General features: G+C 35.3%; 1 protein-coding gene across 10 annotated transcripts in view; it reads left to right on the forward strand.

Moving 5' to 3' along the window:
* Window positions 1-14,125, forward strand: part of WNK3 (WNK lysine deficient protein kinase 3) — a 168,817-nt gene that overhangs the window by 13,590 nt on the left and 141,102 nt on the right. For 5 of the 10 annotated variants that reach the window (XM_032398175.1, XM_032398176.1, XM_032398178.1 and 2 more), the window contains one exon: window positions 7,284-7,936. In XM_032398175.1, coding sequence (XP_032254066.1) covers window positions 7,400-7,936 — 537 coding nt within the window. In that variant the 5' untranslated portion in view covers window positions 7,284-7,399. Of the gene's footprint in view, window positions 1-1,560; window positions 1,636-4,884; window positions 5,014-7,283; window positions 7,937-14,125 lie in introns of all 10 variants that reach the window. The other 5 variants (XM_032398172.1, XM_032398170.1, XM_032398180.1 and 2 more) reach the window with 2 other exon arrangements.

Below are 14,125 nucleotides of genomic sequence, written 5' to 3' on the forward strand. Positions count from 1 at the left end.
TTCTTTGGAAAAATGTCTATTCAGGTCTTCTGCCCATTTTTAAAAAAGATTTTTATTTATTTATTTATTTATTTAGTGCGAGAGGGGAGAGGGGCACAGGGAGAGGGAGAGAATCTCAAGCAGACGCTGCCATGCTGAGCTCGGAGCTGGAGCTCACAACCCTGAGATCATGACCTGAGCCGAAATCAAGAGCCGGACGGTTAACCAACTGAGCCACCCAGGCGCCCCTGTCCGTTTTTAATTGGATTATTTGTTTTTTGGGTGTTGAGTTGTATGAGTTCTTGGTATATCTTGGATATTAATTCCTTATCAGATATGTCATTTGCAAATATTTTCTCCCATTAAGTAGGTTGACTTTATATGCATTCTTTCAATTGCTGGTTCCAGAAGTTGAAATTCTTGAGCCATTGATTAACAAAATACTGATTTTTATGCTGAATTTCTCATAGATAGAACCATAATAAGCTATGGGGGAATATTATTTCAAACTTTTCACTCAAATGCTCCAGGATTATATATCAAACAGGCTAAAGGAGTAGATATAGGGTACACATGTGTGAGATTTTTCCCTATAATTTCAATCTCTATGGAAGTGCTTTTGAGGTTATCTTTATACATATTCCTAGTTTGTTACCATTTTATGAAGGAAAAAATGGTCATGCAAAGGTTACGATATATAGCTGTTGAACTTAGTAAGAGGCTTCAGTTTTGAGGCCTGATTTTTGTGGACTATTTCACTGAGGTATGTTTCTGCATTGCTGAATGTAGAAGAGATGTTTCCTGGTCACTGAAGCAATGCCAACATGGTTTATTACTGGAAAGCTTTAAAAGAATGCATTATATACTTATCAGCCTTTCTAAGTGAGTCTACTGAAAATCATTTAATGTTTTTTAGAGTATTGTTGAATAGTGCTTTAATACAACGCTGCCCCTAGGGGTCATTAAGATGTAGAAAATAAAAGCTTCTATTTATTGATTATTATACTGTGCCAGGCACCGTGCTAAGTAGTTTATATGTATATTTTCATATCAGTCCTGTGAGATTTCACAAATGAAATCAAGAATGAATGAGGTAAAGTAATTGGCCTCAAATCTCCTTTGAGGAATGAGAGGCAGAACCAAGATTTGATTCCCACTCCAAAGCCTGTGTTCTGAACATCTGTTTTATGGACAAGAAGCTAATGGATCATGATGGAAAGGCCTTAGATAGTCTATGCTTAGTGAAGTTCTTGGCCTAGTTTTAAAAATTTGTTTTTCATTATTTATTGATGTCAGGTCTTTTCCCTTCAGAACAGTGATTCTCAACCCTGGAGGCCAGGCTGAAGATAAAGAGAATGGACAAAATTGGGGGGAGGAGGGGGGGAAGATAGAGAATATAATTTTAAAAAGGCATATTTGATATTATGGCTTTGATTTTAGTCAAAATGTTTTAAGATTCTTAAGAGAGACATCATATTTTATTGAGATATAATTTATATACCATAAAATTCACCAATATAAATGTAAATGATTTTTAGTAAATTATAGAATTGTGTGATCTTGATTTCAATCTCATTTTAGAACATTGCTGTCACCCCCAAAAGATCCCTTGTGCCAGTTTGCAGTCAGTCCTGTTCTTATATACTTCAGCCCCAGGTGACTACTAATCTATTTTCTGTTTCTATAGATTTACATATTCTAGACTTTTCATATAAATGGAACCGTATAGCATGTTGTCTTTTCCTCTGGCTTCTTTCACTTAGCAAAATGTTTTCAAGGTTTATCCTTGTTGTAGCATGTATCCGTAGCTCATTCCTTTGCATTGCCAAATAGTATTCTATTGCATGGATATAACACATTTTGTTTATCCATCAGTTGACAGACATTTGGATTGTTTCCACCTTTTGGCTATTGTGAATAATGTTGCTGTGGATACTTGTGTACAAGTTTTGTGTGGACATATGTTGTCATTTCTCTTGGGAAGATGGTGTCATATAGTAACTCAATGCTTAATTTGTTGAGGAACTGCTAGGCTGTGTTCTGAAGCAGCTGCACCATTCTACATTCCCACCAGCAGTGTATAAGGGGTCCATTTTTCCACATCCTTACCAATACTTGTTACTGTCTGTCTTTTTTGTCATAGCCATCTTCATGGGTATGAAGTAATATTTCACTGTGGTTTTGAGTTGCATTTCTCTAAAGAGTAATATGTAACATCTTTTCATGTGTTTATTGGCTATTTGTATATCTTATTTAGAGAAATGTCTATTCAGATCTTGAGCCCATTGGATTATTTATCTTTTCATTATTGAGTTGTAAGAATTCCTTATATAGGGACGCCTGGGTGGCTCAGTCAGTTAAGCATCTGCCTTTGGCTCAGGTCATGATCCCAGTGTCCTGGGATGGAGCCCCACATCAGGCTCCCTGCTCGGCGGGGAGCCTGCTTTTCCCTCTGCCTACTGCTCCCCCTGCTTGTGCTCGCTCACTTGCTCTCTCTTTCTCTGTCCCTCTGACAAATAAAATCTTAAAAAAAAAAAAAAAGAATTCCTTATATATTCTGACTACCAGTCCCTTATCAGATATATGATTTGCACATATTTTCGGTCAGTCTTTTTGCTTTTCACCTTCTCGATGGCATCCTTTGAAGCACAAAAGTTTTAAATTTTGAATAGGTCTGTCTTCTCAATTTTTCTTTTATCACTTGTATTTTTGTTATTGTATCTGGGAAATCATTGCTTAACCCAAAGTCACTAAGATTCACTTCAATGTTTTTTTCTAAGAGCTTTATAGTTTTAGCTCTTACGTTAGGTCTATGATCCACTTTGAGTTCATTTTTTTGTATGGTGTGAGGTAGGAGTCCAACTTTACTCTTTTCTTTGTGGATATATCCAACTGTCCCAGCACCTTTTGTTGAAAGACTGTTCTTTTCCCATTCAGTGGTCTTGGCCTCTTTTTTGAAAGTCAGTTGACCATAAATGTTCATGTTTTTTTTTGTTTTTTTTTTTTAAAGATTTTATTTATTTATTTGAGAGAGAATGAGACAGAGAGAGCATGAGAGGGTCAGAGGGAGAAGCAGACTCCCTGCCGAGCAGGGAGCCCGATGTGGGACTCGATCCTGGGACTCCAGGATCATGACCTGAGCCGAAGGCAGTCGCTTAACCAACTGAGCCACCCAGGCGCCCATAAATGTTCATGTTTACTTCTAGACTCTCAATTCTATTCCATTGATCTACAATTGACCCTTGAACAATGTGAGGGTTAGGGGTACCAACCCCTGTGCAGTTGAAAATCTGCTTATATAACTTTTGACTCTAAAAACTTAGTAATAATAGTGTACCAAAGCTTTACCAATAACATAAACAATTAACACATATTGTGTATGTTATATGTATTATATACTGTATTCTTACAATAAAGTAAGCTATGGAAAAAATGTTATTAAGAAAATCAAAAGAAGAGAAAGCAAATTCACAGTACTGTACTGTAAAATATCCACCTATAAGTGGACCTGCACAGTTCAAACCCATGTTATTCAAGGGTCAATTATATACATCTATCCTTATTCTGTTGTTCATTTCTAATTTAATTCTTTTGTGGTAGGAGAGCATAGTTTGTTTGATTTCAGTTCTTTTAAATTTATTGAGATGTATTGTATATGATTTGCTCTGGAGATTTTTGCATGTATGCTTGAAAAGAATGTATATTTTGCTCTTATTAGGAGTGTTCTATAGATGGCAGTTAGGTCAAGTTGGTTGGTTGTATTGGCCAAGTTTTCCAGATTCTTTTTGCTTTTCTGTCTAGTTGTTCTCTCCATCACTGAGAATGGGATATTAAAATATTCTACTGTTATTATTGAATTGTTTATTTCTTTCCAGTTTTCTAATACTTACCAATGTCCCTCTTTGTCTCTAGGAACATTTTTGTCTTGGGTTTTTTTTTTTTAGAATTTAGAAGACTGGGGGGAACACTCATTTCCCCATTCCTCTTAATTGTCTCTTCTTATCCTTATAGTTTGGGAAACCAGGTGATCAAATATGTTAGAATTACTATACCAGAGCAACACTACTATTTTTATATTAGGATTCTGAGTAAGATTTATATTTTTCTTTTTCTTTTTTTTAAGAGTTTATTTATTTATTTGTCAGAGAGAGAGAACATGAGCACAAGCAGGGGGAGGGGCAGGCAGAAGAGATCACTCCTGCTGAGCAAGGAGCCTGATGCGGGGCTTGATCCCAGGACTCCGGGATCATGACCTGAGCCGAAGGCAGGCGCTTAACAACTGAGCCACCCAGGCATCCCAACATTTAATTTTTAAAAAGAGGTTATGCAGTTAAAAATGTTTGAAGGTTTTTCCCAACTTAAATTCTCTAATTTTACCTATTTTTGTCTGCTTAGAAGTCTTTTTATCTTACATGTGGATCTGTGCTCTTGAGGTTTCTGGATAAGTGACCTTTAGTTAAGTGAAGTGAATAATATTATTCTTACTTAAGAATATCACACCTAAAATGTTTACATTTGGGAAATGTGAGTGAAGGGTATACTGGATTCTTTGTATATTCTTGCAGGGTTTTTTTTTTCCAAGTCTAAAATTATGTTAGAATAAGTTAAAGAAAAAATCTCTACCTCAGTGAGGCATTGTTAGATACTTTTTCTCACTTGCAGGTGATACTAGTCTTATTAGATGACTTTTAAAGTGTATTGATTTGGCAGTGTAACCTCACAGAGCACTTCTTAGCTTTGGTATTAACACAGTTATTTTCTAGTCCTGTCATCTGATAGGCAAATTTCTGGGAGTTTTTATAGACACTTCTTTTGCCTCACAACCATATTCATTTTGATGGTAAATCTTGCATTTATTATTTGCTTAACATGTCTTGAATCTGTCCCTCTTGCCACTATTTTCAGTGAAACTCAACATCTGTTTCCTGGATTGTGGCAGTAGCTCTCTAATTGGTCTCCTTGTTTTACATTGTATGGCATAGAAATCCTTGGTGACTATCTGCCTCTCTGTCCTCATCTACCTGCTTCTAATATGTGAGTAAACTATTCATGGTACCATTCATATGCACTTACTTCATACTGTTTCATGACTTTGCTTGTGATCTTCTCTTTGCTTGGATCAGCTAATTTTCTTTCTTCAAGACTCAATTTGGTTATCTTTTCCAGGAAACCTTACTTAGAGTATCTGACTTCAGGTTTTTACATGTAGATATCCAGTAGCCCCAGCACCATTTGTTGAAAAGACTGTTCTTTATTAAATTTTCTTGGCACCCTTTTTGAAAATTAATCAACTATGAATATGTGGGGGTTTTTCTGGACTCTTTATTTTTACTCCATTTATCTATGCATCCTTATGCCAGTATCACACTGTCTTAATACTATAGCTTTGTAGTAGGTTTTAAAATTGGGAAGGGTGACTCTTCCAACTTTGCTCTTTTTCAAGATGGTTTTGGTTTTGGCTCTTCTGGGTCTCTTGAAGTTCTATATGAATTTTAGGATCAGCTGGTTAATTTCTGCAACGAAACCAGCTGGAATTTTGATAGGAATTGTGTTAAATGTGTAGAACAATTTGGGGTGTTTCTCCTTTTTGTTTAGTTCAGGGTTGGTTTTCTTCAGTTTTTCAAATTTGGTATTTCTGTGTATGCTTGGTTTGACATGACAAATTGTGTCTTTTGAGGCACATAACATGATAATAGGTATATAGGCTTAACTTTGTGATGCATGTTTGTGGTGGGAAGGGAAGAATTTTCTTATTGGTAGTTTGACCATTTGTGAAAAACTTTTCTTTTCCTTATAGATTCCACATATTTCCACATGTTGATTGTGGAAAGTTTTAGAAAATACAAGAAAACAGAAAGAAAAAAAGTTCATAATTCCACCATTCAGAGTTAATATAGTGTGTACATGTGTGTATGGAAGCTTGTTGTATATATTTCTTTTTTCATTTAACCATATAACATATAGGGAACGTCTTTTCATCTCACTAAAAACTGCAGTTTTTAAAAAAAATTTTTTTGTTTTTTAGGTAGGCTCCATGCCCAACATGGGGCTTGAACTCATGACCCTGAGATCAAGAGTCACACGCTCTACCAGCTGAGCCAGCCAGACGCCCCAAAACTGCAGTGTTTCTTAATGCTGTGTCACATCTCATTTTGATATTTAACTAAACCCCTATTAGGCTTATGTTTAGGATAGTTTTTCCAAATTGTAAGTGCTATAGTTAAATCTTTGCCCAGATTCTTGACTATTTTCTGAGGCAAGTTCCTATAAGTAGAATTGCTGGTTCAAGAGGATGCATATTTTTAAGTCTTTCTTGCCATTTTTTTAGTGTAGTGTGTTACTATTTGACAGCAGTTTCTTTCTGTTAATATTTGAGGGTAAGCTCACTAACAAGTATATACATTATTTGGAACTACCATTAGATATTCATAGCAGCATTATTCACAATAGTTAAAAGGTAAAAAACAAAACAAAACAAAAACCAATCCATTGACCAGATGAATGGAGAAACAAAATGTGGTCTATCCACACAATGGAATATTGTTGAGCCTTAAAAAGGAATAAAATTCTGATACATGCTACAACATGAATGAACTTTAAGTATTACATGAAGTGAACTAAGCCAGACACAAAAGGACAAATATTGTATGATTCCACTTATATGAAGTACCTAGAATAAGCAAGTTCATAGGGACAGAAAGTAGAATAGAGATTACCAGAGGCTGGGGAGATAGGGAGTTTAACGGATATAGAATTTCAGTTTGGAATGATGAAAAAGTTCTGGAAATGGATAGTGGTAGTGATTGTACAACATTGTGAATGTACTTAATGCAACTGAATTGTATGCCGAAAAATGGTTAAATGTTAATTTGATATTAAGTATATTTTACCACAATTAAAAAATACTACAATTGGATTAATTTCAGAATTTTAGATAAAAACCACTCACTGAGAAATTATGTGCTTATTTTACTTATTGTGTGTTACCTTGTAGCTAAGTTCTGGATACTTGTTTTAAATATGATGGATTGATAGATGGTGCTGAGAACTAAGTTCTTAACCAACATTCATGCAATATGAAGATTTATTGGGCTATATATGCCAAGTAGTGTGCTAGGCACTGAGGACTGTGGTGGTAAACAAGATAAGACACAGTCCCTAGAGTCTCCTGGTTGCTAAGATTGAACAGAAAAAGAACAAACTTCTTATTAAGAAAAAAGGGATTAAACAATCAGGTGACTTGTTTTCTCCTTAATGATTTCCTTTGTGGGGTGATTTTAAAATATCCTTTCCCTCCCCTTCAGGTTGCTATGGAAACATGACTAAATAAACGGAAGTCCATTCTGATAATTCTGATACCTGAGATGTAACTGGACTAAAGAGTGGAACAGGAAAAATTTTAGTGCCAACCTCAATTACAATGGCTACTGATTCAGGAGAGCCAGCTAGCACAGAAGATTCTGAGAAACCTGATGGAGTTTCACTGGAAGACAGAGCTCCTCAGCTTGCAGCAACTTTGACAGTGGAAGCTAGACTGAAAGAAAAAAATAGTACCTTTTCTGCTTCTGGGGAAACTATAGAAAGGAAGAGATTCTTCCGAAAGAGTGTTGAGATGATGGAAGATGATAAAGTTGCTGCATCTTCCTCCAAAGATGAGAGAATGAAGACCACAACAAATATTCCAAGAGTAGAAAAGCTTCCTACAAATGTGCTAGGAGGTGGACAAGAAGTTAAATACGAACAGTGTTCAAAGGCAATTTCAGAGTCCTCAAAAGATTGTCTCAAGGAGAAAAATGAAAAGGAAATGGAAGAAGAAGCAGAAATGAAGGCCGTAGCTACTTCTCCTAGTGGCAGGTTCCTGAAATTCGACATAGAGCTGGGAAGAGGAGCATTTAAAACAGTATATAAAGGATTGGACACTGAAACATGGGTTGAGGTTGCTTGGTGTGAGCTGCAGGTGGGTATATAATCTTCTTGGTTTTAATAAATTCCAGTTTTAGCAGGCCTGGCCTTCTGAGTGATCCAGGATTAATATATATCATGGATTAAAATAAAATGAAAGGCTTGTCCCCCAGCTCCCTGAAATTATGCTCTTTTCCTAGATCCTCTTAGGAGCTCATGGCAGCCTTTTTTTTCCTCCTGTTGTTTTCTCTCCTGTTTTAAAGGGGGAAAAATCTATCAATGCTTTCTTTAAGAAAATGCTCTTAATTTATTAACATTGGGAAATCCCCCAAACTCTTGAGGTCTCATTTTGAAAACTTTTAGTAAGTTTTAGTTAGTTGCCTTATTAGTTAATTGATTGTTGTACTAAGTATTTGGGAATGTGATATGTCAGGGATATATTTAGCGTGATACCTCCCTTTTCTCTTTTTCTTTCAACAAATTTTTGGGTTCATATGGTGTTTTTCAGAACAGAAAATGTTATGCTTGATTCTTTGAGGATTTCTATAATACAAACTTGTCCATGCTTTAAATTTACCTCAAAGAGCATCTCTGGAAGAAATAATCACCAGAACCTACTGAGGTTAGTCAACTGGAATGTGTTTAGAAAGGAGAAATGAAAACAACAGGAGACTAGTTGAATTTCCTCGATTTTTGGTTTCATAATATTTGTGTGGTACTTTTAACTAATGAAGGACTAAATGGGGACAGAACATCATAGAAGGGGTTATAATAAGAATAGTTTCAGACAGATATAGTTCAAATATGAAGAAAACCTTTGTGACCTCAGTCAGCCCATGGGAAATATCAGTGTTCACATGAGATGCTTAAAATTAAGATTGAATAGAGCAAGTCACTAAGTACAGGTTTTTGTTGTTATTCAGATTCCAATGGTCTCTGTGCATGTGGATGTGTATGTAGGTGCTGTGATTTCACCCATTCTGAATTTGCTCTAGGTTGCCTTTTAGATAGGTTGAAATTTAGTCCAGGTCCCTGCATTTCTAGGGAGCTTTTTGTTGAACAACATGGTTTTGAAACTTCACTGTCTGTAAGAGTTAGTGTTTGCTTCATATGCGGATTCCAGAGCCTATTGTCAGAGATTCAGATTCAGTAAGTCTGGGGTGGGATATAAGACTGCAATTTTAACAAGCTTTCAAAAGTGCTTTGAATGTAGGAAGTCCCTTGGCTCTCTGGAATGCAAGTTACCTAGCAGTCAAGCCATTCTAGTAGTTCTTGAAAGGTGTATGCATCTGTGGGTTTGCTTGGTTTTCTTTTCACCCCCTTGTTCCCCTTTCAGAATTTTATAAGGTCTGTGTCATAGTAGAAATATTAGGTCATGTGAACAAATAAACTTCAAAATCACCTGAAATTCCACTATTTTGAGGATGCTTTTTAACAGTATATATCTTTCTGGACTCTTTTTTTTTTTTTTCAAATATGTGTATGACTATTTTTTCCCCACAAAGTGGGATCGTTACTATAAGGTTTTGAAAACCTTTTCTTTTTACTTACCATGAACATCTTTTCATTACCAGTAATTGTGAATTAAATTATTATTTTTAATAGACACCTTTATAAGTTATTTAATCAGTCCTCTATTGATGGACATCTAGAATTTTCTCCAGTATTTCACTATTATAAATATGGTTGTGATCAACATTCTTGTATATATAGTGAAAATTATGTACATTTTAATTTCCTCTCTGCATTGTGACATTGGTAACACTCATCTTTTAGTGATACTCTGTCTGTAAATGGGGGAAATCATTTCCATTCACTTGGTAGTAGGATACATAGTAAAGATATGTCAAATATTTTGCAAATTGTATACCCTAGCTATGCTAAAGGATGCTTAGGTAAAACTTAAAATATTCTAGTGGTAGGGACCGCTTTGGGGACTGCCTTCTATCATTCACCTGTGAAAAGACTGAAAGAGCCCATAAAGTCTTACTACTCAAAGTGTGGTCCCTGGACCAGCAGCATAGACATCAGCTTGTTAGAACTACAGGTTCCTACGTCTCATCCCAGACCTACGAAATCAGAATCTGCTTCTTAATGACATCCGCAGGTGATTTGTATGCACAGTAATGTTTGAAAAGCCGTGAAAGAAGGGACCACCCGTCCAAGAGCTAGCTGAATCAGAGGAGGAATTCCCTTAATACACCAACATGAGCTTTATATTATATCGTAGATACTGATTCCTGCTATCTGCTCCAGACTTTCCAAATCAGAATCTCTAAGAGATGGGCCCCAGGAACTTATTTTTTGAAAGTTCCCCAGGTGATTGGACACATAGCCAGATTTGGTAATATCTAATGTGGAGCGAACATTGTAAATATATAAAATACATTTTAACTTACATCAAGAACAGTTGCACTTTTCTATTCTGAAAGGAATGTCAGAATTAGTGGACTTAACTGATACAAATTTTAGACATAATTTTCTGCATATTTGGAATTAGGAAAAACTAACTGATGAGTATTATGCAGTTTGTAATGTATAATTTCTCATATTTTTTCACAAAGTCTTCTTCGTTATATAAACAATTTTGTAGAAAAACATCCCAGTCAATAATTTAAATGTTGAAAGTATTCCAAATTCTTCTCCAATCTTTGTTTATGTTTGTGTGTGTCTGTGTGTATAATATATAAAATTACTATGTCCATACTTTTGTTATCAATTAGATATGTATTTTCTATTTATTAACATCATTAAAATATTTAAACTATGTTTTATTGCATTCATAACGCCTCTTGCTTAAATCTGCTTCCCTGAAATTAGGCAGTTCTTTTTTTAATTTTATTTTTGCATGTTTGATTTAACAGCTTAACAAAGGCTTTTATACCTTTTTCTCTTGATGGCATTTTCCCCCACTGTGGATATTTGAGCCTTGTGTAACAGTTGTTAAAAGCTCCATATCCATTTGTTTGGAATACATTGACCTTATGGCAGTGCAAAGAACCAGGAGAGATAGATTTTACTGCAGATATTTGACTTTGAGGATGTTAAACAAACAAACCTTTTGATGATGTAGGTCAGATTTAGGATTTGGCCATAAACATCTGCATTTCAACAGTTTGTCATATTTTATGGTTTCCATAACTTGATTTATGCATTAGTGGAAGGGCTGACCGATTGTTCTTTGTTGCTAAACTACTTGGTAAATTGGTAATTTACTGTGAGTGAGGGTTTTCAGTCATAAGTGCTGTTTGGAAGACTGTTTGTTTTAGTTCATGATGTTGAAAGACCTTGGTCAGATGTTACTGAAAGGCTTGTTTAGTAACTCTTAGAAGGAGTCAATCACAAAAAATTTGCAATATTTTCCTCTTCCTCTAACAACTTGAGAATCAACAGCACTCTCCTTTTACACATGGAAACATAACCAGTTTTTGCTTTACTATAATTTGGAAAAAATACTTCCACTAGTGCATTTGTCATTTGTTTTCTTGATGGAATTGAGTGTTCATATAATTTTCCAAATGAAGAAACATCATAGATATCTGAAAATTTTTTTGTTATTTAACTGTTTCTAAAATGTGTTTCTAAACATTTCTAAACTGTTTCTAAAAAGTGTTCTTATAATAAGCTTCACTTGTGGGGTCAGATACGTGATTGTGTGCTCTCAGCGTAATTAAATGGGCCTCCTTTTTAATTTTAATTAAAATATTTTTAAAATTTTAATTCCAATGTAGTTAACATACAGTGTAATATTAGTTTCAATATAGTGTGCAGTACAGTGATTCAACAATTCCATACATCACCCGGTGCTCATCAGGACAAGTACACTCCTTAATCCCCATCGCCTATTTAACCCAGTCCCTTACCCACCTCCCCTCTAGTAGCCATCAGTTTGTTCTCTATAGTTAGTATCTGTTTCTTGGTTTTCCCCTCTCTCTTTTTTCCCTTTGCTTGTTTGTTTTGTTTCTTAAATTCCACACATGAGTGAGATCATATGGTATTTATTTTTCTCTGACTGACTTATTTCACTTAGCATTATACTCTCTAGTTCTTAATGGGCCTCCATCTAACAACTAGACATCTAACGAGTCTAGCTATAGTTTCTGAACTGAACCAAAAATGGCACTGAAAAGAAAGATTTTTTAAAAAAAACACAGTTGACTGTAACAGGTTGACATGTTGAGTGAGCATTCTAATGCACTTTCATTATAGTAGTGAATACATTCAGAGCAATGCAATGGAAGTAGCAGTCTAAAAATCTATACTTCCACGCCCAAAGCACCTATCACAATTGTGGAGAAACTTCTTTCCATTTTATTTTTATTCATCATCTAAAAGCACTTTGGGGAAGTATATTTTTCAATACCAGCCCTACATTTAATTGTAAAATTAGAATTAGATAATAATATGAAAACAGCTGAATTTCCAAAAGAAAAATTTTAAAAATATATGCTAGAATTTCTGTTTCTGAATAAATATTGTGGTTCAAAGTAGTCACTCTGGGATACTTTTGCTCTCAAAATATTTTTGTTATGGCCTTCTTGGAAATGTTTCCAGATTCTGTTTGAGCCACACAAGAAAATGCTTCATTACATATAGGCACACCCAAAATATTGTTACTCAGTTTAATTCCCCTGTCTCTTCATCTGACCTAGCCCTCAAAGTGGAATACTCTCATGGACAAAGATTACATTAAGGGGAGGAGGGATAAAGCTTGCTTAAATATATATGTTCTAGTCTCTTTGTTTAAAAACTAGTCACATAACTTTATCAAGTATAAACCAAAGGCAGATGTTTTCATAAAATGACAAAGGGTGAGAGTGGCAGGAGACAGACTTGATCTGGGAAATAGCGTTTATTTTCTCAATTCAGAGTTAGTTTTGAACTATCTGTTTGATAGCTAAAAGAACAAATTGATACATCTAGTAGGCTGAATAATTGCACTCCAAAGATGCCCATGTCCTAATCCCTGGAATTTATGGATATGTTACCTTACATTGTAAAAAGGACTTTGTAGATGCGATTAAAGATTTTTGTGGTGGGTAGATTATCCTGGATTATCTGGGCGGGCCAAAGGTAATCACAAAGGTCCTTAGAGAGAGGAAGGATGGTCATGGTCTGAAGAAGATCTGATGATGGAAGCAGAGGTTGGAGTGATGTGATTGATGGAAGTGGGCAGTGAGCCAAGGAATGTGGGAAAACTTTAAAAGCTAGAAGGAAACAGATTCTTCCCTAGAGCATGCAGAAGGAATGCAGCCTTGCCAATACCTTCATTTTAGTCTAGTGAGACTCGTTTTGGACTTCTGATCTCAAGTAGAAGATAATAAATTTGTGTTGTTTTAAACCACTAAATTTGTGGCAGTTTGTTACAACAGAAATAGGAAATGAATACAATACACACAGCTGCAATTCATTCATTTGTCCATTCATTCAACAAATAAATATTCAATTCTATATGTGTTAGAACTGTGCTAAGTGCTAGGGACATAATGGGGAGGAAAAGCAGACACAGTCCCTATTTTCATAAAACTTACAGTAGAGGGAATTTATAGTCAGTAAGAAGGCTTGGAGATTGGAATTAGTGAAAAGATCAAAGGGCTGTTAAGTATAGGTTTGTTTGAAGGAAATGGTAGGGTTGGGAGTATCGGGCAATGGGGATACCACTCCTTTACTACTTAGTTTTCTTTTTTAAACTTTTTATTTTGAGATAATTTGCTACTAACCGAAGAGTTGCAAAGATAGTATAGAAAGTTCCGGTATGCCCTTCACTCAGTTTCCCCTTATGTTGATATCTTAACCAGAGAACATTTATCAAAACTTAAGAAATTGAAATTAGTATAATAACTATTGACTAAACTCCAGAACTTATTTGGGTTTCACCAGTTTTTCTACTGATGTCCTTTTTCAATGTTATGATCCAATTTAGGATCCCACATTGCATTTAGTTGTTACATGCTCTTAGTCTCTTCCAAACTGTGGCAAGTCTTCAGTCTTTCCTTCTTTTTCTTTTTCATGATCTTGAACTTTTAAAGATACTGCTCAGTTATTTTATAGAATGTCCCTTAATTTGAGTTTGTCATGTTTTCTCATGATTAGATTTAGGCTATGGATTTTGGGAAGAATACCACAGAAGTGATACACCCTTCTCAGTGCATCATAGCTGGGGGTACATGATGTTGGTTTAGATTACTGGTGATGATAACCTTGATCACTTGTTTAGGGTGGTGGCTAATAGATTTTTTCTACT

The sequence above is a fragment of the Phoca vitulina genome, unplaced genomic scaffold (assembly GCF_004348235.1).
Source record: "Phoca vitulina isolate PV1807 unplaced genomic scaffold, GSC_HSeal_1.0 scaffold111, whole genome shotgun sequence".
Taxonomy (NCBI): domain Eukaryota; kingdom Metazoa; phylum Chordata; class Mammalia; order Carnivora; family Phocidae; genus Phoca; species Phoca vitulina.